General features: G+C 37.3%; 1 protein-coding gene across 1 annotated transcript in view; it reads right to left on the bottom strand.

Annotated features, from left to right (window-relative positions):
- SYNE1 (spectrin repeat containing nuclear envelope protein 1) overlaps positions 1–24,157 on the bottom strand; it is a 288,727-nt gene that overhangs the window by 111,853 nt on the left and 152,717 nt on the right. The window contains exons 62-80 of the mRNA XM_030946688.1: positions 23,788–23,960; positions 22,802–22,955; positions 22,522–22,665; positions 20,156–20,320; positions 18,561–18,878; positions 17,651–17,806; positions 16,810–16,980; positions 15,761–16,087; positions 14,427–14,579; positions 12,957–13,124; positions 11,675–11,851; positions 10,698–10,844; positions 9,524–9,649; positions 7,875–8,051; positions 5,904–6,169; positions 2,947–5,107; positions 2,443–2,780; positions 1,628–1,772; positions 423–641 (exon numbers count right to left, since the gene is read on the bottom strand). Coding sequence (XP_030802548.1) covers positions 423–641; positions 1,628–1,772; positions 2,443–2,780; positions 2,947–5,107; positions 5,904–6,169; positions 7,875–8,051; positions 9,524–9,649; positions 10,698–10,844; positions 11,675–11,851; positions 12,957–13,124; positions 14,427–14,579; positions 15,761–16,087; positions 16,810–16,980; positions 17,651–17,806; positions 18,561–18,878; positions 20,156–20,320; positions 22,522–22,665; positions 22,802–22,955; positions 23,788–23,960 — 5,685 coding nt within the window. The remainder of the gene's footprint in view (positions 1–422; positions 642–1,627; positions 1,773–2,442; positions 2,781–2,946; positions 5,108–5,903; positions 6,170–7,874; positions 8,052–9,523; positions 9,650–10,697; positions 10,845–11,674; positions 11,852–12,956; positions 13,125–14,426; positions 14,580–15,760; positions 16,088–16,809; positions 16,981–17,650; positions 17,807–18,560; positions 18,879–20,155; positions 20,321–22,521; positions 22,666–22,801; positions 22,956–23,787; positions 23,961–24,157) is intronic.

The following is a 24,157-nucleotide window of genomic DNA, read 5'->3' as shown; positions in this document are numbered from 1 at the left end:
TGACAGGCACTATCCTCCCTGCTTATGCTTAAAAGGAGCAACTTCATATTCTTCAGGGGGAAAAAAGAAGAAAAAAGAAAGAGAGAAGAAAGAGAGACAAAAGAGAGAAGAAGAAAAAAGGAGGTTAACATAATCTAGGACAGAACATCTGAGGAAAGGAAACAGAGAAGAATCTAAAGAAGCACTAGAAAACAAAACAACTCTGTATGTACTATACAATGTATGCATTGAGAAGAACTGTCCAAACTTTGGAGGCAATGTTTCTAAACCTGGATCTTTCACAGCTGTGTTTTTCTGAACTGAGGAAAAAATCCAGTTACTCCTGCTATCAGTTTTTTCTACTGCAAGATGATTAATTAGGCAGCAAGCATAATGAATGAAAACCTATGTATAAGGGAGGATTTAGCAAGACTAGAATTTACCTTATCATTAAAACCCTTCCATTCCTGCACTGCATCTTCCAAAATTTTCTCTTGTTCCTGGGCTACATTCCGGAGCCGTGTCCAGCGCTGCCAAACCGTTGTCATGGATCTACTTATAGATGCCTTACTGGCATCATTGCTGATTTTTTCCAGCTGTGATGCCTTTTCTTCTAGGGCTGTGATGCTCTCATGGAAAGAATTCACTATGGACACAAGAGTCTGAAAAAGTAAAAACAGACGCTGTTTTCCTTTTCCACAAGCCAACTCATCAGTATTCAACATAAGGTGAACCACCCCCATCCACTGCAGATGAAGAGGAGGTATTGCATTTCAAGTGAGGTGGCTAGGTCTCACTTTATTTCTCATAGGCAATATATTAGCTATAGCTGCTTGGTCCAAAATGCAAACTTCTGGAAGTAGCAGAAATCTGGCGTAATCAGTTTTTCTCTTCCTTGATAGCCCCTCAAAAGGGATGAAAATAAGCATTCAGTGTCCTTCTCATAGCAAGGACTGACTTCTAAACAGTCTAAAAATGGAAGAAGCAATTCAGGTGTTTAAGTGTACATTTATGTCCTGCTAATCTTTAAAACTTTTTAAATGCCCAAGGATTTGAGGACACTCTCATGAATCTGGCAGACATGACATTACTCGTAGGGGAGATTCTTGGTTTCACAAGACACAGCTAGCAGCATGCATGAAGTGTCACTGACTGTCTATATTAAGGCAACTGAGTAGTACCTGAAGCATGAGAAAGTAAGGTTTTTTTAAGCTATATTTCTTGCTTTTAGACTAAACAAGATTTAATATTAAACTCCAACTCTTCATGGCCTAGTAAACTCTTCCTATCCTGTTCCATGATCAAAAGTAGATGGATGTTTCTATTGATCTGAATTTCTTGAAGGGTATGTAATTTTGGGGCTTACAGACCCACGGCTTTTAGGAACCTCCTGACTCTTTGCACTTCTCTACAGTCATAGGCACTTTTCAACAAGCTGAAAAGCGATTAAAGATATCTGCCTCAGTCACTCCACAAATCAAATGTGTGTTTTGCGCAGCACTAAACATGTCTTGGTATGTTATGACACCAATAAGCTCTACAGGTAAAGATCTAAAAACTCAAATTCATGTTACCTCAGGTAGAGACCTACATATTAGACATTCATTTTCACTTGAAAGAGGATTTCATGCAATTATAAGTACCTTACCTTATGTGTTAGCAACTTCTCTTCTGCTTCAGGAGAAGAAGCAGCTTTAGCTACTGAAAATTCAGATAATTTTTTCTCAGCGTCATTCATCACTTCAATCACCTTCTGCCTTGATGTCTGGTACTCCTGCCACTCAGAAGCACACCTTAAACCAATACAGTTCCAGAAAGAACAACTTAATGCTATATAAAAACATTTGAAAATCAGAAATATTAATGCACCTAGTTTCTAATGCAACTGCTTAGTTTTGCTGTTACACAGTACTGTCCAAGAAAAAGATTATTGGGAAACAGCATACATAGAAGCATATGCTCCTGATTTTCAGCTATGCCTTACAGAAAACACAGCTGAGCATTTAATAGCCCTCATTTGACTTTTCCTCAGAGACTGCCTCTGTTGTGGTTTAATCCTAACCAAATTTATGGGATTCAGAACATTCAGGAATAATAAGAAACATCATTATGCTTTTAAAAAAGGTATTTCCTTTTAGTTCAAAATCTCTGCTTTAATTTCATTTGTTCTGCATATGTCTTCTGTCAGGTGAAATATAGAACAATTATTCCCTACTCTTCTCTGTGCTGTTCCAAGCTTAATATAATTCTACCAGAGCTCCTTTAAGATCACACAACTAGTCAGTCAAGGGCAGAAAAGAAAACAGAATCTAAAAGCTCTGAATCCCCAACATCCACTTCTCTCAAAAGTAGCACAAATATTGAAAGACTTTAATTAATGTTCTGATTCCTTCTTTCATTACCAACAAGGTGATCTTAAAATGAAGTAGAAAAGGAAAAATAAAATAAAAAATAAGAAGATACCTTTGTAACTGCTCTTGCTGGGTTTTGGCTTCTTGCTCTGTCCCTTTGGCCTTTTCCTCCAATGCAGCTACATTCTGCATCAGCTGTTCACTTGCTGTGGCTTGTAAAAAGGGCTCTATCTCAGACACAAGGCCTTGTAACACTTTCAAATGATCATTAAACTGACTTTCTGTGCTGAAAAATTCAACATGGTTCCTTAGATTCTCCTCAGAGTTCTCAACATCTAGACCATTTCTTGCTAAGTGAAGAAATTCTTGAGCATCTTCCAGCCAGTCATTTGCTATCTGCATCACTTGGTAGTACCTTTGGCAGAGGCTATATGCTTTATTCAATGTAGCCTGAAATAAAAGGGAAAGTCACAAACACAAAATCACAGTAGCCTGTATAATTTCAAAAACCAAGACAGTAGGATTACTAAAATGAGCTTTTTGTAATGATCAAGCCATAGAACCATCTTTTTCAGCTTTGTGACCACGAAACTAATGATGCTTTGGGTGCACTAACCTGTCTCATGTGTATAGCTTCTTGAACTTCACCATCCAGTTCTGCCAGCTCAGCAAGAGTGTTTTCTAGGTCAGCAGGTATCAGCTCCTTTGCTTTCATGTAGCGCTCTTTCTCTTTATTGCTCAGGGCATTCATTATTCTGAGGCTTGACTGCACTTCTTCCTGATGTATCTGAACCTTTCGGATTTCTTCTTGGATGTTTTGCAGTTTGAGGTCCAAACTTAATGTTCCATTAAGTTCTGTTTTCACCCACCTCAACCATTCTAGTGAATGACAGATTTCTGTCTTGAAGTCAATGCTCTGCACAAGTCTGTTCTCACACTCCATCACTGTGTCAACAATGGCAGAATGCAAAGACTTCAGCTTCTCTTGCCAAGCCTTAACTTGGTGATTTGTAGTTTCATAAGCAGACGAGTCAACCTGAGAAGAAAGGGCTTCTAGATGTTCAGTTATTCGCTTCAGAAGACTTCCTGAGTCTTGCAAGCTGCCCACCAGAGAATGGTATATTTTCAACTTTTCTTCTATTGGGAGAGTTTCTTCATTCACCTTAACCTGCTCCTTTTTCACTGTCTCTAGCTGTGCCTCAAACTGCATACACATCTTCTCATGCTCCTGGCATGCTTCTATTGTGTCATCCAACAGGTTGATTTTCTGTTCTATTTGCCTTTTCAACTTGTGATACAGCGTGGCAAGTTTTAACATCTCATCTGGCTGCCAGGGCTGGCCAGTGCTTCGAAAAGCCTCCTTCTTCTGGTTCAGTTCATCCACTGCTGCAGCAAGGCTTGTGGCTTCATCTAAGAGATCTCTGTAGGCTTGCTGGAGTGACACAGCTTCTTTGGCTGAAACTGCAGCTGGAGCTTTGTCCATGTTAATAAACTGGTCTTCCAGCTCGGTCAGAGCCTTACTCGTCAACTCAATCAAAGAGGCATACTCTTTTCTGGCATAAATTGCTTCCTGAACCTTATATAATTTTTCTTTTGCCAGAGCAGTGACAATATTGAATTGCTGAGGGAGACTGTTAAGTTTTTCATCTAGATAAGAATGATCCACTTCATTGAGTGATGGTAGGACTTCTTGGCCATCTCTTTGCAGTGCAAGTAGCAGATTTTCATATTCTGGAGATTGCTCAAGAATCTGTTGATATTTTGCCAGCTGGCTGTATAACTCAGTGTTAGAATTCATTACATTGACTTCTGGGAATGTGATAATATCAGCTTGTTTTAGCCAATGGCAAACTTTATCCAAATCTTCTTTGAAATATTTCCTGGAAACAATATTTTTCTCCAGTTCTAACAATCTCTGGTTACACTTTTGTAAAACAGTGTCATACACATTCTGTAGTTCTTGCAGTTTACCTAACACCTCACTCTTCTCTTGATTTGTTGCTTCTTTCATTAAATCCCTTCCTTGAGCCCACAACCCTGTGACCTCATTTTGATAGGCCTTCAGATTAGCCTGGGTATTCTTACACGTCCTGATCTGTTTATTCACATCTTCTGGCAAAAGACAAATATGTTCTGGAAACATCACCTTCTTCTCATGCTGGTGAATTTGGTTTGTAGCCTCAAAGACTGCCATGAGAAACTGTGTCTTTTCAGACAGTGCTTTATTCAGGTGTTTTCTCCGCTGGCCAACCAGATCGCTGAGACAAGCCACGTGGTGCTGTGCATCAGACACTGTTTTCTGCAGTTCTTGCCTTTCATTGAGCCCTAGGTTGGTCATCACCCGGTCAGCATCCTTCACAAGCATCTTCAGAACAAGCTGTTTGGCTTCAAGCTCACTGCAAATGGTAAGATGATCCATGAGAAGACTCTGAGCCATATCTGGAGGAGGGCTCTGTTTAAGAGCCTCTGAGACACTAGGTTGCTGTTCCTCCGCCCATTCCATTAGTTCCTGAAATCTGGAATGCACCAAGTTGAGCTCTTCCAAGGTTGAAACAGAAACTTGAATTTTCCGTTTGACAAGGTCCTCCAGCTGAGTCCAGCGTTGTTCAAAATGACTGAATTGCTCCTTTACTAATTCTTTGTCATCAAGATTCAAGTGTTCTATCATCTTCTGCTTCTGATCTTTCAAATCTTCCAGAGCAAATCTCCTTTCCTGTAGTGCAATTGCCAGTTTTTGTAAAGCTTCAAGGTGCACATTTGTACTTTCAGCATCAGATCTGTTATCAAAAAGGACAGGACAAAAATGAGTTATTAGACCCTATTTCAGCACAGGCTTTTAAAAGAGGTCGGGATTGATTATAAGCCCACTGCATACTGAAATCAATATGATATAAAGACCTACGTTTTCAGATTCACTTGACGGTAGCAGCCTTGAACATTAATTTAAAAACTTCACAAATTTATTAGTTTCCCTTTCATCTGCTGAATAGTCATCAGGCTGACCATACACATGTACATGAATACAGACCATACTGATTATATTGCACATATGAACAACAGCAAGTATTGAGGTTGAAGTGAATCGTGTTCCATGGCAGTGACAGGAGCAGCAATACACTCACAATTTTACTCACAGCTGGTGTGCTTATCCTATGCAAAGCAGCTGCAAATATTTAGGAGTAGTTACTAAGATAATAGTAACTACTATATTTAGTATTTAATATAATAGTCTAATTGATATAACAGTATCGCAATGCAAATGAACCAGTGAATGAACCATGAATTCATGGACCACCTCAAATGAAAGAGTTTAAATGAAATAGTCAGCATTCTTGAAATATCAGGAAATGCTATACCCTGAGACAGGATCAATCACTGCTTGCCTTAAAGACAAACACTGAAGCTCTGACCTGTCAAACTCTATCCATTTTAACAGAAAGGATTAATTGCCTGATACTTAATAAGGGAGGTGTGCTTTTAATTAAGTATGCAAAAAGGGATTTTTAGCGGTTCCCACTTAGAGACACTCTGCAAACTCCTCTTTCAGCACATATGCACAGTTTGCTTTTTTACCTAGCCAGGTTGTCCCACTCTTTTGTGAGCTTTTCCAGGAAAACTTCAACGACATTCATGCGATCGTGGTAATCCCTTGTCCTCTGCAGATCCTCCTCCCTCTGCATGAGCAAATTATGTGCCTGAAGGCAGAGGTCCAGCCACTGGTTGCTCAGTTCTCCTATTTCCTTGTGTTCAGGTGATTCCTGTCCTTGGGTTAGTTTGTTCATCTTCTCAGTCACAGAGGTGAGAGCTGACTGCTTAGACTGCAACTTCTGACTGAATTCCTGAAAAAGATACAAGTAAAACCCAATATAATAACATGCATTCAAAATTATAAAATGGAACTTAAATAAAAGCTCTGAAATAAATAAATTACATATGTATGAACTAATTATCTGCCCAGGAAAATGCTCTGCAGATGTAAATTGGAAGAAGTGCTTTCACTCCTCTTCAAACCCTCCTCCCCATCTTCTCACGTGAAGACAAGTTGGTAATAGATGCTAAAGCAAGCCAGAGGAGTTTCCAAGTGCCAGTGATAAAAACAGAACTCGTGATCGAGTCACATCCTGTTGTCCAGGCTTCTGGACTAGCACAGCTCCTGCCATACACTAAAACATGCAAGGTAATCTTGAATCTCACAAGAATAATTCATTTTACCAGCACTATTACTAGCTTATTTTTTTTCCTTTTTCATTAGAGACTAAAAATAGGAAGCAGAGTCCATGAGTCAGTGAGACTCCATATCCGTACTCTGTATTGCTCCTACTTCTGTAACAGCAACCATTACCACTGTCACTATTGAAACAAAACCATGGATTACCTAGGTATGATTAATAACTAGTAACTGAAGGAGTTCATCTGCATACACATCCTACCAAATAAGAAGTCAGAGAGACCCCAAAAAGAAGAATACACAATATACTGACAACTAAAACTAACCAAATATTTTTCAGCCCTTACACACTAAGGTAAATATAATATTTTTCTACATTCTAGTTCCAGTAACTATAACTAAACAAGCACACCCATCTCCAGGTCTGCCTCATTCCTCCTCATGATGGCTTCAAATGGAGCTAGGCATCTTCCTTTACTAGGGGAAATGATTACAAAAAAAACACCTTGTGCCATATCTAACAGTACAGTGGATGTCTCCCTTTTATTATAATCCAAAGTTACTGACTGAAAGAGTGAAGAAATAGAGACTCCTTCTTCTTCCCGGACTCTAATGATAGCTGGTATAACAGCTTTCAGTCCAGATTCTGCTGAGGCATCTTCAAAGGGTTTGACTTTGCTCCAAAGTGTGAGTAGAACAGAAACGGAGAGGAAGTGCTGTTTATTTTTCACCTAACTCTTGGCACATCAGAAAAAGAATACAAGCAAAGTCTAAACCAAAAATTAAAAACCCACAAATTTATTAATTTATTAAAGAAATTTTGTTAAGTTATTGGTATGTATGGTTAAGTTATTGGTGTGTACAGAATGGTCATAAAATGTCTCTGTTCTGGAATGAATGAGAGAAGATATGAAGGTATGTCTCATTAATTAAATTGTGTTTCTTTGTACCTCTTCTTAGAGATCAGCAACATCAAGCTGTTTCACTGACTACTTTTGAAATACTTCTAAACTATTTAGAAGTATAGAAATCAAAGAATTTAGCAAGCACAATTTGTAAATCTTATCTTTAGGTCCACAGTGATCAGCATTTAGTCTACTCTAAAAGTGAAGGCAAATTAGAGTAGACTAAATGCTGTCCATTATTAAAAAAATAAAGAATAGAAAGCCAGAAAAATACTACAGTACAATTTTCTGCTCTCTGAATCATCCTGCAGCATCAACAAGGAAACACTCTTTCCTCTATCTTCTCTACTCTTACTGAGAGCTTATTAGCCACTGTATGCAGTATGTGCATATAATATAAATCATAAAATAATACCAGCCACAGAATGAACTTCTTCCTTACCTTCTGTTCTTAACCCAAAGTCTCCTTACCTTAACCTGGAGTACCATATTCTGGGCAATATTTAGCTCCAACTCTGCCCGTCTCCTTTTTAAATTCTGTAGCTGTTGATCCACATCCTGGAAATATATCCAGAGCTCAGCCTTCAACTGTTTGATCTCTTCCCAACCTTGAGACAAATACTGTGAGTGCATTATCTGTTGCTCAATCTAGAAGAAAAGAAATGAAAAGGAGTAGGAATGCTTTAATTCATCTATTTTTGGAGAATGGAGGATGAACATCATTCTTCCTTTGAACACAATACTGTACTAAAGCAATTTCTGCACCAGATTCTGAAGGGGCTAACATTATCTACAATAACAGTCTTAACCTTCAAAAGTCACAAAAATTGCACCTATCAAAGGAAATATAGGTGGAAACAACAACAAAAAAGAAATTAACTATCATTCACCCTTGTGAGAAGCAAGTAAGTTTATAAGTGTTTGTATTTCAATGTTCTTTGTCCTCTGTTAAAGCTTAAATTATTTGTATAATTTAGTCTGCTGCATGCCAAGACTATTGCTAGAACGCACCCTACATAAAAGTTTCAACTAAACAGTTCAATTTAATATGCTTAGCCCAGTTATTTTATATATATGCCTCTTCTAAAATGCCAATAACAAGAATGCTTACCAGACCTGAGCCATCAATCCTCTTACACCAATAGTGACACAGCTGCTTTTGCTCTAAATACAGCAGTCGGGTGCCTTTAAGATTTAGACACTCAACCAGCTTAGCATATCTCGGCACTATGCCATCTGTGATTTCTTAGCAACGTTTCACTGCTTTGTATGTCAAAAGAGTGCCTTACTCCTGTGATTGGGATGATTTTCAGCTATTCACTTCTTGGACTGCCATATTTTTATGGGTCATTTGGATGTGTACAATTCCCTTCTGTGGTATGGAATGCTGTTACTGTATTAGATTTTTACTCTTGTTAGAAGTAGTTTAAAAACTTTGGTTGTGTGTCTGTGTAAGAGAGACTAAATTTTTCATGTTTACAAGAAGAGGAATGCTCATAATACTTCTTTTCCAAGAACTTAAGTTTATAGTTCTATTTTAAACCTAAGCATTAAGTGACTTTAAAACTTGAAATTGAGCAGAACTTCTATAAATTAATATTCTGAAATAGATGCACTTTGATTCATTAACTAAGCCATCATATTTTCTATTGTTATGATGATTATTATATTAGTAATGTATTCATATAGGCCAATATGAACATCAGTCTATTGTTGAATAAATAGTGACAATAAAATATGTCTCAGACGTAATAAAATACAGGGAAGATTAGACTGAATTGTTTTTTGAAAACATAACTTGAATACAGTTTTCTTCCACAGAATGTTATTTCTGTAGCTTTAGACCAACATCTTGTAACACTGTGTAAGTGCCTTTAGCAACCTTAGTTGTGTGTCTTTTTATTAGTACCAGGATGGTAATGTATGGATTTAATAATTAAAAAAAAAAAAAGAAGCAGAAAGAGAAAACTATTTAACTATCTCTAAAGAAATATTTCAGATGAAAGTAAGAGGACATTTCTTTAAACCATTACCCAATGTGACCTTTTTAAAAGGGAACAGATCAAGGCAGTTAAAGCTCTAAATAGGATTAGAAGTGGGTTGTTGTGGTTATCTTGTACCGTTTGTTTTGTTTGCTGAATGTCTGCTGCTGTACTCTTCACTGTGGCATCTGACAGATCACACATGGAGCACAGGAGATCCAAGTATGTATTGGCCTGCTCCTGCAGAGCCCGGAAATGTTTAACCTGAGGGAAGACAACTCAAAAGTAAACTCTGAGACTGTGGAAATAATATCTTGTTTTATTGCAATCATTTTAGTTTTTTTTGCTCTGCCTTCTTATTTTTACATAAAATTAAATGTAGAAATACATTCTTTTTTTAGGTAATGTTGCTACATTGTAATTATGGAAAGGAATAATCCTTAAAAACGTGATTATTATCTAATTACCAAAGCACTTAGAGACATATGAATTAGCCAGCTTGTTTCTTAGAAACACACAGTCTCAACAAGGTGACAGACTTTCCCAATATGAATGGGAACCAGAGCTTTATGGGACTATCAACAATTTCCTGTTCCTACAGCTAAAAAATTTTCCGATGTCTGACAGATGATGAGAAATTCAGCTTAGTGGCACTTAGGTGCTGGTCTCACTGTGTCACACACACCCTGCTTCTCCTCCCCTTGCAGGTCTGCCATCTCTAGTATTTCAAGATCTCTATTAAGAGAGACGATAGATGAGACAGCTCTGAATTCCAGCATTTTTAGCACCATACCAGTTTAATTTAAAACCAAGCTACAAGTCCAATGTAAAACACACTGTCACTAGAGAATAATAAGAATAAATGAAAGAATTCTTAATAGTCAATGAAGGCTACAGGCAGTTCTATGCTCTTAGATTGAAAAATTGTTTTAATTGCTTGATAATTGACTCTGTGTCCATGGTAGTCTGAAAAGGTCTCATGAGGAACATAATAGATATGGGCAATTGGACAAGCAGAAAGACAAAACCCCTCTGCTAAACACATCCATGGAGTATCTGATTTATCTAACTAGCCAACATTTTTCAGGCAACATGTTTCTAAGCATTAAGCACAGCTAGTAAAAGCCCTCTTTGATTTTTCACCTACAGATATTTTGCATTCCAGGTATTCCTTCTGGGGTTGGGAATGAACATTGAGGCTACACAGCTTTCTGAGAAGGCAAGAAAATACCTAATTTCTAGACATTTACATCTCTTATCTGAACTCACCTTGTTAAGAATAACTGAGCTTTTTCAAGTGCCAAACTTTTACCTGTTTAACTGCATCTGCCAGGCTGAATGCTGTCCATGTTGTAGGCTTTAGCTCTGACTGCACTGTAGACAGCCAAGTCTGGCACTGTTGAAGAGTATCCTGATGATTAACATGCTTCTGGAGCTCATGTTCCAGAGTCTGGTACACCTAAACAAAACATTTTGTAAGTTTAGCACATTTTCAAATATCACATTGTCTCTCTTCTCCTACCTTGAAAACTGCCGATAAAATAGAATCATCAAGTTGTTGATTATTTTAGCCCTTGTACATAAAAGTTCCAAGGGCTGAAAGCTCCTTAAACTCTCACTGCACCCTGATAACATGTGAAGAAGATGCACAATATTTAATGCATAGATTCTGAAAAGAAAAAATAGAGATGCAAACGAAGAACATGCTCTCTTTTTCCTGCATCCAACACTTTTGTATTGATTTTGTATAAGATTATTTTTAGTTTGTTTTTGGGTTCTTTTGTTTAGGGTTTTTTTGGGTTTTGTTTGGGCATTTTTTGACTGCTGGCTTGATCTCCTAATTGGTTTAACAGAATGACCCAGCTGTCCCTTCTTATTCTGGTTTTAATGAGAGAGACAGTATTTCCTAGCACATACTTGAGACCTGTTTATGTATGTATGCAAACTATCAACACTAAGACTGCAATTTGCTCCCTAGTTTTTGAAACAGAAAAAGGTCTGTTTTTTTCTGCTGCAGCTGCTCAGAGGCTAGCGTACCATGAAGGTAGTGAGCATGTAGCAAGAATTAGAACTGACAAGCCACTACTTTTGCTGGTTGCAAGACAACATTTGGATCACAAGGAATTCAGCTGTAGCACAGGAATGATGAAGTGCTCAGTAACCTGTAGGCTCAATTGAAATGGAAACAGTAGGAAGAGTTTTATACCATTTAAAGAAATAACTCATAGAAATAAAAATACTCTTTATTTTTAAATGGCATAAAAAAAAATTCTTTGAAACAAGACTTACTCTTTGGGCTGTGCTACATATGGCAGAATAGCTGTCCCTTGTTCCCTGAAGATGGCTTTGTATATTTTGCTTAAATTTTGCTTGAAGATGTTCTGCGCACTGGCTGATCAGGTAATCACCTTTACTCTTAAGGTTGTTCAAACGATCTTCAAACCCTGCAATTTCTTCCATGATAGCCTAAGAAACAGATAAAATACTTTTGAAGAAATATGCTTGCTGTGGCACAGAACATTTTTTCTCCCTCCTTTAAACACTTTCATCTTCAGATTTGGAAAAAAATATTCAGACGTGTTGTCATAGTCAAGCTGTTGGATTCCATGTTCATTGTAAAGTCATTGACAAAAGTCTTTACACAGATACCCCACAGAAACTGCAGTAGCACTGTCATAATGTGTACACACTGTCTGCTCAGACCCCAAGACTATGCGTAATCTTCATTTGTTGCATGCTCTTCAAGGCTTCTCCAGCTCCTCTCGTGTCTAGTAATGCAAATTAAATCTCATGCTGAATCATACCTCATTCCACAAGCTCTTTCACAGTGGACAGTTCTTTCCATTGACTTTGGTGTAGCCAATTTTTTATCTAAGGAGGTTAGTTAAAGAATAGCACACCAACCACAAATAATTTAAAGACTTCAATATTTGCCATTGGAATCTCAGTTTCAGGTAGTGGTAGGTTGGATTTTGTTCCCTTTTATCTCCCAGAAAGCACTGGCTATCAAGGTATTAAATGATTTTCACTAACAACAACCTCAACACCACCTTGACTAAAAGCTACAACCTAATAGAAGAACCTAGAATTAGAACAACCTAATAGAGGTACCTCCAGTTTCTGCACTTTCTTCTCCACTGCTGTTTTATCAACCACATCCAATGTGGTGATTACATTTCTAAAGTTTTTTTTAGCAGATCCATACCAAGAAAATTTTCAATGTATTTTTTTTTCAACCTTAGAAGTGCTAAAACAAAAAATACTTCAGGAGTAAACTAACCAAAATCCAGTTTTCGTGGTTCATTTTCTGGGAATTCTCAGGGAAAATCTGACACAGAATTCAGATCAGAGTACAACAAAGCTCTTTATGTAAATACAGTTTCATCCAAGAAAGGATGCTAACAGCAAGCCAGAATTGTTAACTGCATTAATGACACTGATGCTTATTTACACAGTTAGCAGCAAGAGAAATAAAATAGGGGAATGACAAATAATTAGAGATCTGGAGCAGAGGCAGAGAAGCAAAGAAGAAAAATTCTATTTTACAAAGGAAGATCACTAGCAAACCCACCTTTTGGTTAGCTAGTTGCTGAGTGATTATTTCAAGATTGTTGCTTTCCATGAGGTCAGGGCTGGCCAATCTGCTGGACATATGTAATAACCATTTTTCTCCTTCTTGCAAATCACTATTGTAGTCCTCATGTTCTTTTACTCTCACCTCTAAGGTTTCAACACATGCCTGCAGATCCACAATTACTGAAATTAATTTTTCAGGTACAAGAGTTTTTACAAGATTTGATTTTACAAAAGTTAAAAAAAACCCAAACAAGCCAAAACCCACCAAGAACTTGAAAACATAGTAAGAATTATCATCTAAATTTATATTCCTGTGAGGAAAGCTCATATGAATAGACTGTAAAAGAAGAAATCAAAATGCACATTTATTCTGTGAATACATTTCTGTGAATAATTACTTCTGTGGTACCCAGCAGTATTTTCATTCCAGATGAAATATCATACTTTGAAGACTGAGGGAAACACTTGAGAAATGAACACAATCAACTTGACATTAAGTTCACTTACTAGTTATTATACACTCCTGGAAAGACTGCACTTGACCTGCCAGATGCCATGGCTGCTGCTTACAGCCTTTGCATGTACATACTGCCCATGCCTGTGGTAGGCAAATTAAGAATGTACACACTGAGTTAAAAAGGATTTATTCTTTTCAGGAAGTTTTTCTAAATTTCAGTCCCCAACATTCTATCTAATGCAATGGGCATCACCTTTTTGATACAGATCAGAGGTGCGTCTTTAAACTAAAAATCAACCTTGAAAAAAATAAAATCATCTCCTATTGGTGTCCGGATTGGCAATTAAAGGTGCCTAGGGCAAACATAAGTACTAACATGGTTTGCAGAGCTTATCCTTGTTAGGAGAATAAGCTATTAAAAGCTTTAGGAATAATCATACTCTAGGATGTATTTAGAAGCATTAGACCTTTCAAAGTACAACATACATATGGACTAATGAATCAGTGTTAATTAATAATGCCCTTGCTGAATTGAATTATATCCGTCTTGCAGTTTGTTTTCTCCAGCGCCTTTTATTCAACAACTAAACTAAACAGTGTTTGTGGAGATCAAGCAGAAACAAGAGAGTATAATCTAAAGGGATCTGTCCCTTCAAGAAATAATGTACTTAGAATTCTAATAAAGGCTTTTAGAAGTAGTAACAATAACACACACTAGTCACCAATACATACCTCCTTAGTGTTACAAAACACAAAGACTTCACCTGCTACACTCAATTCATTTCACTGGTTAGATTTATTTATGTAGTTTTTTCCATATTCAAAATTTGCCTGTCACTTCTGCCCCCCCTCCAAACGAAAACCAAAAAAACCCAACAAAGCACCAAGTGTAGTTAAGGGTAGCTGGTTCTTTGTACAGACATGACAACATGAAATAAATAGTTAATATCTTAAAGAGAGGTAAAAATATAGCAAATTGGAAAAATCCTGACGTTTCTTCCTTTTTACCTTGGTTTTCCTGCAGAGTTCCTGGTAACTGCTCTGAAGGTCTTGAGTGTTGTTCTTTAGAGTCACATCATTCACCAGATCACAAAGTGCCTCTCCCTTTTCAATCACTGACTTTATTGAGGGCTCATGAGACAGAACAGTCTGTTGTATGGACTACAATGCAAGCAAGAATTAAAACATATCTACTGATCACTGGAGATGTATATCACTAATTTCCCTTTGATCTGATGCACAGCCTTCTACCATGGTTTATACCATCCTTTCCAGACAGGCAGAACTTTGTTTACCAATACAGGATTCTGTTTCTCAGCCGTGCCCTGAGACAACAACTGTGCACATATGTAAAACCAACAGGTCCTTTTGAGAGTGGTTAGTAGCATGGCTGACAGTCTTGAGCTGGTGAAGCAAAGGGAGTTCATCTGAATGAAGTGGACAGTTCTATGGATAACATTTGTTCAGAGGAACAAATTATGAAAATCGGTGGGAAAATATCACCAAAGCCATCCCCTTAATGAGATGGGATGTGATGAGTGCCTAGCACTGTACTTTAGAGAGTACTTTGAGCAGGGAAGCTGGCAAGGGGCACTGGGCAGCTTTAGCAAGAAAGCCTTGAAGCAATGTAGGTACTGCTCAGCAATGACCAAAACATTGGTTTGTTGGCAACACTTTTTCAGCTGCAAATGTAAAGCACAGCACTACGTGGGCTGCTGTGAGTAGAGTTAAATCCACCTCAGCTGGGCGCAGTACACATTTCATGAAACATCTGTAATCCTGAAGTATTTTATGAAAACATCATTAGAAGAAGAAATGGGGTTTGTCAGCACATTTTTTATTCATTTTTGTGACTGGAGAATAACCCAAACACTTCATTAAAATCCTGACAAAAACTTGGGAGGTTATAGCAGCTGAATGTCTGGGATATCAGTTGAGCTGGGACATCCAGCTTTAACCAGAAAGTTGATTAAGTCAATGTAAACAGTGACAATGTCTGAAGTCAAGAAAGACCAACTGATTTCTATATTTACTTCAACTGCAATCACCTCTGTTGACATCAATGCAATTACTCATATGTGTACTCATAAAAGAATTTTGCTCCATTACAGGAACTTTCAGCTATGGAAGCCTTTTTAGGACATTCACATTTCAAATCCAGGGACTTAGTCTCGTTTGTAGAGGCAGGTATCATGCATGTTTTCATTGATGCTGATTGGGACATCCAGATCAGAAACATCTCATGTACCTATTGAAGAAGCTTGGATACCTGATCAGAGGATTTACTGAGAATCACTAGATTAAAATAAATTCAGTAGTATTATGAGATAACCCCTTTTTACCTTGTATTTGGACAATTGTGCCTTCTTCTCATAGAGTTCACTCTTTGGCTCCACAGGAGCATGTAAGATGGCTTGGTACTCCATGACCCACTGAGTTTGGGCCTTATACTTGTCTGAGAACTCCTTTACCAGCTGAAGACACTTATCTGAAGTCATGTGCTCTTTTCTGATGGAGCCAGCCAGCTCTTCAAGCTGTTCCACGTGATCTCCAATTTCTTTTCTTAACTGGTCAACTTCGTTTTCTTCCATGAATTTTATAGCTCGCTCCCCCTTCTCGCGGGCTGATTTCAGTAAACTGTGGCCTATGTCCATATCACTCAATAGCACCTGTGAAGGAAACCTTGATTAACAGAAAATGTATGAAAACTTGCCTTTTTTAAACTTTGCTACAGACACAGAAAGAATTGCTAGGGAAGATGAGTGGACTTTTCAGTACAAAATTGCCTGGAGTTAAGATGTGTCAAGCTAGAAGGAAGGAGATAAAGCAAATACTTCTGCCCTGCACTGGGCTTGTGAACTTAGAGCTGAGGGCTCTCAGGAGAGGATCTCTGCTCCAAATTCTGGAACAGATGAAAGCTTTCCCTTAGCATATTACATTTAAGCTGCTTAAGCTGCGGGACATATGAAAAGCTCATCTACAACTTTCAGGACGAAATATGAGTGTTTCAATGAAGAGAAATAGGAAGCACTTCTTGCCACAGGGCATAGAAAATACACAAAGAAAGTATACTTGCAGGGAATTGGGGATATAGGAATTTATTTTAAGTTTTAACCTAACATAAAACAGATAGAAGCATGCCTTATGGAAGGATAGAACTAGTATTTAGGACTATATTATTTAGGATTATTTGCCATATTATTTAGGACTACTTGTAACTTCAATAGCCAAACTATGATCTAATAAGATGTGATAACAAAGTTTTGTACTGTGTGGTCTTACCTCCTCTGGGAAGGTAAAGCCAGAATTTTGACCAGCTGTTAAGATGTATGTTAAAAGACAGCCTCTTGTTTGTGAACAGAAACAAAAATTGCATTTAAGAAAGCTGTACCTCTAGTTTCTGCACTTTTTTCTCCATTACTGTTTTATCAACCACGTCAAATTTGGTGATCACATTCTTGAAGTTTTTGTTAGTGGCTCCATACCAATTTGTGTAAGCACTAAAAGACAATTCTGACTCCTCCATGCAGCGTATTTCTTCTTCCAGAAACTTTACTTGCTCCTTCAAACAAATACAGAGGGTAAGGGGTAGAAACAAGGACCACTCAGATGTTTATCATTGGTATTGGTTTAAGATAACAACAAATTGCTATTTATTAATAAAATCTATTATACAAAGATAAAACATATAGGCTTTGAGTTATTTCATAAGTAGTGAATAATTATTACAGGTCTCTTGTCAGGGTGCACATATGTCAATCACCAATGTTAAAACTGAACTAATACTAAACACTGAAAATGTACTTACATTTTGAACTTTGAATTGTGACTTTCCATTACAGTACTATGAGGCAATTACTACTTAAATTAACCTCAAGACTTCACCTTACCAAATCAAATTTTCCACATACTAATGTGTATCAGTGGCAGCCTGAAAACATTTCTCTGTAGGTCAGTTAGCATTCAAGCATACATTATTCTAAATTTGTCCCCTGAAACTATCAAAAAAGATAGTGACAAGGCATTCTGCTTCATTATCCTGATTATGTTTCTGTAATACATTTAATCCAATGAAACCTATATGTATATATATATATATATGAATATATATGTGAATGTTGTGCTATTGAGTCTACAGCAATGAATAGACTCTGATAAAGTCTAATTACAAAAGCCCATTTTTGCTTCTTAACTGGAAATTTATAATATTACAATTAGTTTTCATTACTTACCAAGACATGAAGAAGAAGAGTTTGGTAGCGAGATGTAAGCTGTGTAGCCTGACTTCCCATTCTACTTGCAGTGAGATTTTCCTCTAGTATTTGCTGAGCCAATACTCCAACCTCCTCTACATCATCTTTGTATACTGTAATGTCTTCATGCCACTTCTATGAGAAAGAAATTATCAAACTTATATGACTGATTCAAACATCTTAAATTATCAGGTATTTGATTGCAGCTAAGTCAGGAATTATTGAAAAGGAAAACAAATACACGGTTGTAAACATTCACTTACAACTGGAAAATAAACCAGAATCTGATGAAAGTTATTGTAGCAAATATGCTGGAATGATTTTCATCCCATATGGACTGCACTTCATTACAGATACAATACTTGCAAATTTTTTTCCCCCTTGATAATAATAGTAGAAATACAATCTGGTCTTTCTATGGATTTCACGTGAAGTTTTGAAGATGACTGTTAAGTGTAACCTGGCTTCAGATCTGCTTCCTGTGTTTATTCAGAACCACGTCTTTTCATTCCAGTGACTAAAGGAGAATTACTACATCATCACAGTGGAGACTTCATAACACAGTTGGTCACATTTTACTCTTGTTACCATATTAATTCTTTTCCATTCCACTGCCTATCTTTGTACTCAGTTACATCTTCACACACTGTAGAGCATATGAATTACAGATCTCCCTGCAAGATTTCAACATTGTTATAGCCATACCTCCACCAGTAAAAGGGGAGGAACCTGAATCTAGAAGGCACAAAAGTCTCTTGGAACCATAATTTTAGTCAACAACTCAGAATAAATTGAAAAGCTTGCTCACATTTTCACAGTGCCATCAGGAATTGACAAGGAAACCACACACATTATTTTGTTTAAGAAATGCCTTAACGATATTCTTTACCTTCATTTGTTGAAGCTGCATTTCTTTTGTTGCTCTACCAGACCTCCTTCCAGTCCTGATAACAACTTTCTCCTCCAGGTTTGTTAACCAGTCATTAACCTTCTGAAACTTTTTCTCCATTAACCTCAGTTTGCTCACAGTGGCATTTAATTGGCCTCTTGCTTCAGAAAGCCTGTGCTGATAAACTTGCCAATCCTGCCGTAAGGATTCCAGGGCTCTGTCTTCTATCTGGGGAATTCCCCAGGGAATCACCTCCTCTCTGGCATGGACAGCAGCATTCAATAATGCCTGTCCCTCTGCACAGTGGACCTGTAGCTCCTGTAAAGGCAGAGTTAGTTACATACCTACATTGACAGCTTTCATTCACACATGGCAAAAACCCCCTTGGTTCCTCTGAAGACAGCTGGGCATTCTCTTTAGTTATCTATGGTTAAACATATATTAGAGAGAGTCTTTCCTCTAATAACACAGCATGCTCACTTACAAAGCACACCAAGTATCACTATTACTGACAATTGAACTGCAGAAAATGATTGACAAAGCATGCATTAAATTCTTTCTTCTCCTGACAAGTTCATCAGCTCTGAAACATTGGCTGCATGAGCCAGCATGGGATGAATGGAATCCATTCCCCACAGCATAAATTCAAAACTTTCCAGATGTGGCAAGCAGACTGTAAGACTGGTTCTAAAGTTGAATCTCTTTAAAAACCGAGGCTTCAATCTTCCAAAAAAAACCCAACCAATTTATTGTTACATATGTTTGAGACAACACTCCAAACTAATTTTTGATACCCTCTCCTGGACATATATGGCATTTTCATGCTTGTTAGCAGAAAGTACAAAGTGATTCAATCTGATTAGAAAACATAACAAGGAAATTACCTTTACAAAACACAGTTGTGTTTCATCTCAGATTTCACTTGAGATACATATCCAGATTTTCAAAATGGGTTTTGTAGAGTAACTATAATGAGCAAAAATATATGCAGAGTCCCTGATCATACAAAGCCCCTCTCAGTATCCTGAATAAGGTAATAAACATTTCATATCTCAAGTACAGACTTTGTGCTCCTTCAACAACAGGTATTAAAGCATTTTATGTCAGCTTAAGATAATAACTGGGGAATTACTGAAGCACTATGGGTTCACTGTTCACTTTCACTGAAGTGAGTCAGTGGAAGTTTTCCCGTGTCACTATAGGAGCCAGCTTGCATGCCTGGAACTGCCTGAAAGTAGGTGCACCTGCACTGTGAGCAATAAAAGATAGAACACCAGTGAAAAACACTCTTCATATTTTATGAAACACACAGGAAAAAGAAGAGATAGACCAACATCTAACACAAATGCAATACTTTCAAGAAAGGATTAGTACAACTGGAGATCTCATTCAAGGCCTGACACCTTTTTTCCAGAAATGAGCAACAATATTTCCACTACCTTTACCTTTGGAGCAACAAAATGTTCATACATATTGCAATTTCAAGTTGGTCTCAAGACAATTTTTGTCTGGCAATAAATATTATTCTGTTACTATACCATCACAGAATTGATTTTTAAATTTTTTTTTTCCCCTGAGGGTGTCACATCACATACCTGTAAATCTCGGAGTGTTGCTTCCTGTTCCTGGGCATCACCATCAAGATGTGATAAACAGTCAAGTTTTTCCTGCTCCTTCTCCAGCCATACTTCAAAGGCCTTCAGATTTCTTTGGTACTCTTGGTGTAAAGTAAGCAGTCCTTCAGCTTTTGTTACAGCCTCCTGCATGTGAAAATATTTACAAATATGTATACATATTTATATGTGTATTGTGTGTATATATATGTATAATGTATTGTCAAACCAAGAGAACATAAACCAGCCATCCATCAAGGGAAAAGGTTTGTATCTGATGCTGAACTTTCCAGGAATTCAAGAGTACTTGAATTCTGAAGATTACTTAATTGATTACAGGGAAAGAGGGAGGCATGTAGAGGTAAAAATACTTATCCCAGAAGATAAGTTTGTAACTTCTGAGATTTAGAATTTTGATCTGGGATTACTTTTAAATAACACCTTAGTGGTTAATAACAAAAAAACTTCCTTGGTTTTTACCACAATTTAAATTAACTTTGCTGAAGTGATTAATAAGCATATGAGCTTAGAAATTGCATTTTTTTATTTTACATGACTTTTTTTTTTTTGCAAATGGAGTTAGGAGTATCCACTATCTTAGGTTTGAAGATATTTGCAGTCCCTACAGAGCACAGTAAGAAACAGACTACAAGTCTTCTGTGTATGTGGGTGAGCAAGACTCAGCACTAAAATATTACCATACCTGGAGTACAGAAGGAAGGGTGTCATATATTGGCACAAGATTAGTCTTATTAAGTGCAAGAAAAATATACTACATGTAATTCCCATCCTCTAAGAAATGATGGGAATGGGGAACCAGGTTTTGATGGAGACAAGACAGGCTTCATTTGAGAGCAGCAGGTTCATAAAAAGACAAACACTTAAATACACCTATGAATCTACTATCTGCTTTACCTTCTATTTCTAACAGGTCTGTCTGGCAGGAGAAAGGAGGAAAACAGGAGTCCTATCACATCTTTTGCAAGGCTTGTCCATGCCCAGAAGTGGGAAGGGGGAAAGAGAGACAAGTTTTCTTGCCTCTCAACAGGGGCTTACGAAATTACAGCTCTTGGTCTGCTCAGACGTGGGCCATAAGTCCTTGGGGAATCTTATCACGTTTCCAGCCTGGCCAGAGGATCAGTAAAATATTTGAACATTCTTAACTTTCCAGCTATTTGCTTTGAGTTTTTAATTTCTTTCTCAGGGCTGATTGCACTATTAATACTTAACACTATCACAACAGCTGGGAACAGAGAAGCCCAGTCATCTGGAGAAAGAAGTAATGCTTCTTGCTACGTGAGGTAATATGTACAGAACTCTTGCCTCTGTGAGCCACCATCCATTTCTTCTCATTCCCATGCTGTTACTCTAACTGAGCAAATACAGGTCGCTTGTATAGCTTTGTGTAGGAGAAAAAGGTAATGACTAGGGCATCTCCATGGAATAGTATATTTACCAGCACTTCCCAGGACTTATCTTTCTCTCTGGCAAATCTGAGCAATTTTATTCACTCAAGCTCAAAAGAATAATGTTGAGCATGGCATTTTTTGCAGTTGTGGAAGAGAGGTCCACAAAAGACTGAATCACTTATGTGTTTGAAAAACTGAATTTTGGCTGAATTTTGAATTTTGTCATTCTTCATGACAAAGGCATCACTGAGACAACAAAATTCAATTTTACTACATTGCTATCCTGAAGCAAAGTTGGCTGTCTGACCATATGTTAGTCATTATTTAATTATCACAGAAGAACTTGGGTTAACTGGAGGTAATTGCCTAGATTTATCTCTATCACCGGGTCTTTTATTATTTCTTTTTTACCTTATATCTTACCTTAAACCCCATCCTGATCCTAATCTATGTCCTAATTTTTTCCAGATATACAAAATCAATATTTATCAGGAAATGTAGTACCTATTACACTTGTGTCAGTTTACTTGCTAATAAGGTTCATGCTCATTCATAAAATCTCTGTAGCTGCCAACCATTTGTGAATCACACAACTGACTGATAAAATTTATTGAAACCATACACTTATGCAAATCACAAGTCTGAAGATTTTTTCAACATTTCAGTCACACTGGGTAAAATTATATCTGTGCTGAAGTCAATGAGCCTTTTGACATGGAGTTCCTCAGACTGTTCTCCTGATTTTTAAAACCCTTCTGAAAGATCTGAAGCTCAGTACAGGAAGACAGATTTATTAATCACCCTAGTAGGTTTCTGTTACAATAAGTTACAGCTGTCCTCAAACTCTTAATCCTCATTTAACTGTAAAATAAATGATCAATGAAAATATCTTTTCCTTGTTGCCAGCTAAACAAGTAGTGCTATGAAGAAAAACTCTACCTTTGTTCTTTCTTTGAGGAACTTATACCTCTCCTGAAGGTCTTGCAGCTCAAGCTGAGCAATGTAGTGCTCAGCCATGCCCTTTCCTTTCACTTCAATAGTCTCCAACAGGCTGTTATGACTCAACACCTCTTCATTGAGTAGCTACAAAACAGAAAGAGAACATATAAAGGGCACCATGAAAACAAGACCACGGATTAATCTTGCAGTTAGACAGTTTGTTTTTTTTGCCTCTAAGGTGTTATGCACTTGTTGATGGTTTGTTGTAAATCAAACACACCTTTGCTTTGCTGAGGGCAGCTGTTTTTTCCCTCAGTTCAGCATATTGCCTTTCAGAAGCATTCATACTTGTTTCTACTTTGTCCATCCATCTGGAAAACTGATTAACATCTTCCTGGTAACTCGTCCATTTGGAGAGAGCTCCTTCAAGTTGACTGTAATTTAAAAATACATATTTTTTGTGATAGTGAAAGTTCCGTGCTATTTGAGCAGTGAGATATAGTCATATACATATATTCTAGAATATTTTTATGAGAGAGATACATCACAAGATACGCAATTAAAATCCTACAGGTTTTAACTAGCAGTACTGTTTGACTAACAAAGAGAAATTAAGTTTTCCAAACCTGGAATATTAAGTAGATCTGTAATTTATGTAGCTGACACATTCTAGGTTTAGTAAATGAATTGCAACTGAAAGCATAAGACCCAGAATCAGAAATTTTCTGCCCCTTTACCTACATCAAAAAGTTGATGCATTCTAATGTTTAATTACCCTTGTTTCTTTAACTTGAAATATTTGCAACTACTGATGCTCCACCAGAGAAATCTCCATTTTTTCCTTTATATTTCTTTATTCTATCACTAGGAGCAGCACTGTTAGATGCTGTAATTCACAGTATGTTCTTTGGAATGGTAGCAAGTGGAAAAGCAGGCAGGATCTTGACAGAGCAACCATTAACGTCCACGAAAAAAATCTCATTTCTGAGAAGGTTTCAAAGCATCAAGTGCAATACAAAGTAAAATATTCAAGATGATGGAATCCAATTTTATGAGTACATTGACAATAAGTGTTAATAAAGCTTAGATCACTTGGAGTTTCCTCCCCTCCTTCTACTTCAAATGAATCTATCACAACTTCTAAGATTGTTTGGCATGTGCAATCATTTTACATGAATTTGACTCCTGAAGTAATAAAATTACTTTTCAAAAGCTTTGACAGTGCTTTGTTACTAAGCATCATTCTTGACCTCACTCCCTTTTTACCTCTTACACTGGATACAAGCAGACAGAAGAGAAGCCCAGCTGTCCTTCAGATTTTGCAATTGGCCTTCAATCACTGGTACTCCCTCCAGAGAAGTATTTTGCAGAACAGATTCTCCTCTTGCCAGAACAATTTTCATTTGGACTTCTTTTTCTTGTTTCACTGCTAGCAGGCCCTAAGAAGTGAGTAGATATATTTTATTTTTATCATTACCTGGCCATGAATATTCTAACTAGCTTTAATGGAACATAACCTGATCATATGCAGCAGCTTGTAGTGAATTGGAAGATGGACAGTGGGGTTCACAGCTGGGCTTCATGAAAGGAAGTGACTTTCAATGGGTAGGTTCAGGCTATTAAAAAAACCCCTTAG

This window comes from Camarhynchus parvulus, chromosome 3, assembly GCF_901933205.1.
Source record: "Camarhynchus parvulus chromosome 3, STF_HiC, whole genome shotgun sequence".
Taxonomy (NCBI): Eukaryota; Metazoa; Chordata; class Aves; order Passeriformes; family Thraupidae; genus Camarhynchus; species Camarhynchus parvulus.
Note: the sequence above shows the minus strand (reverse complement) of the source record. Positions and strands in the feature narration are given on the sequence as shown.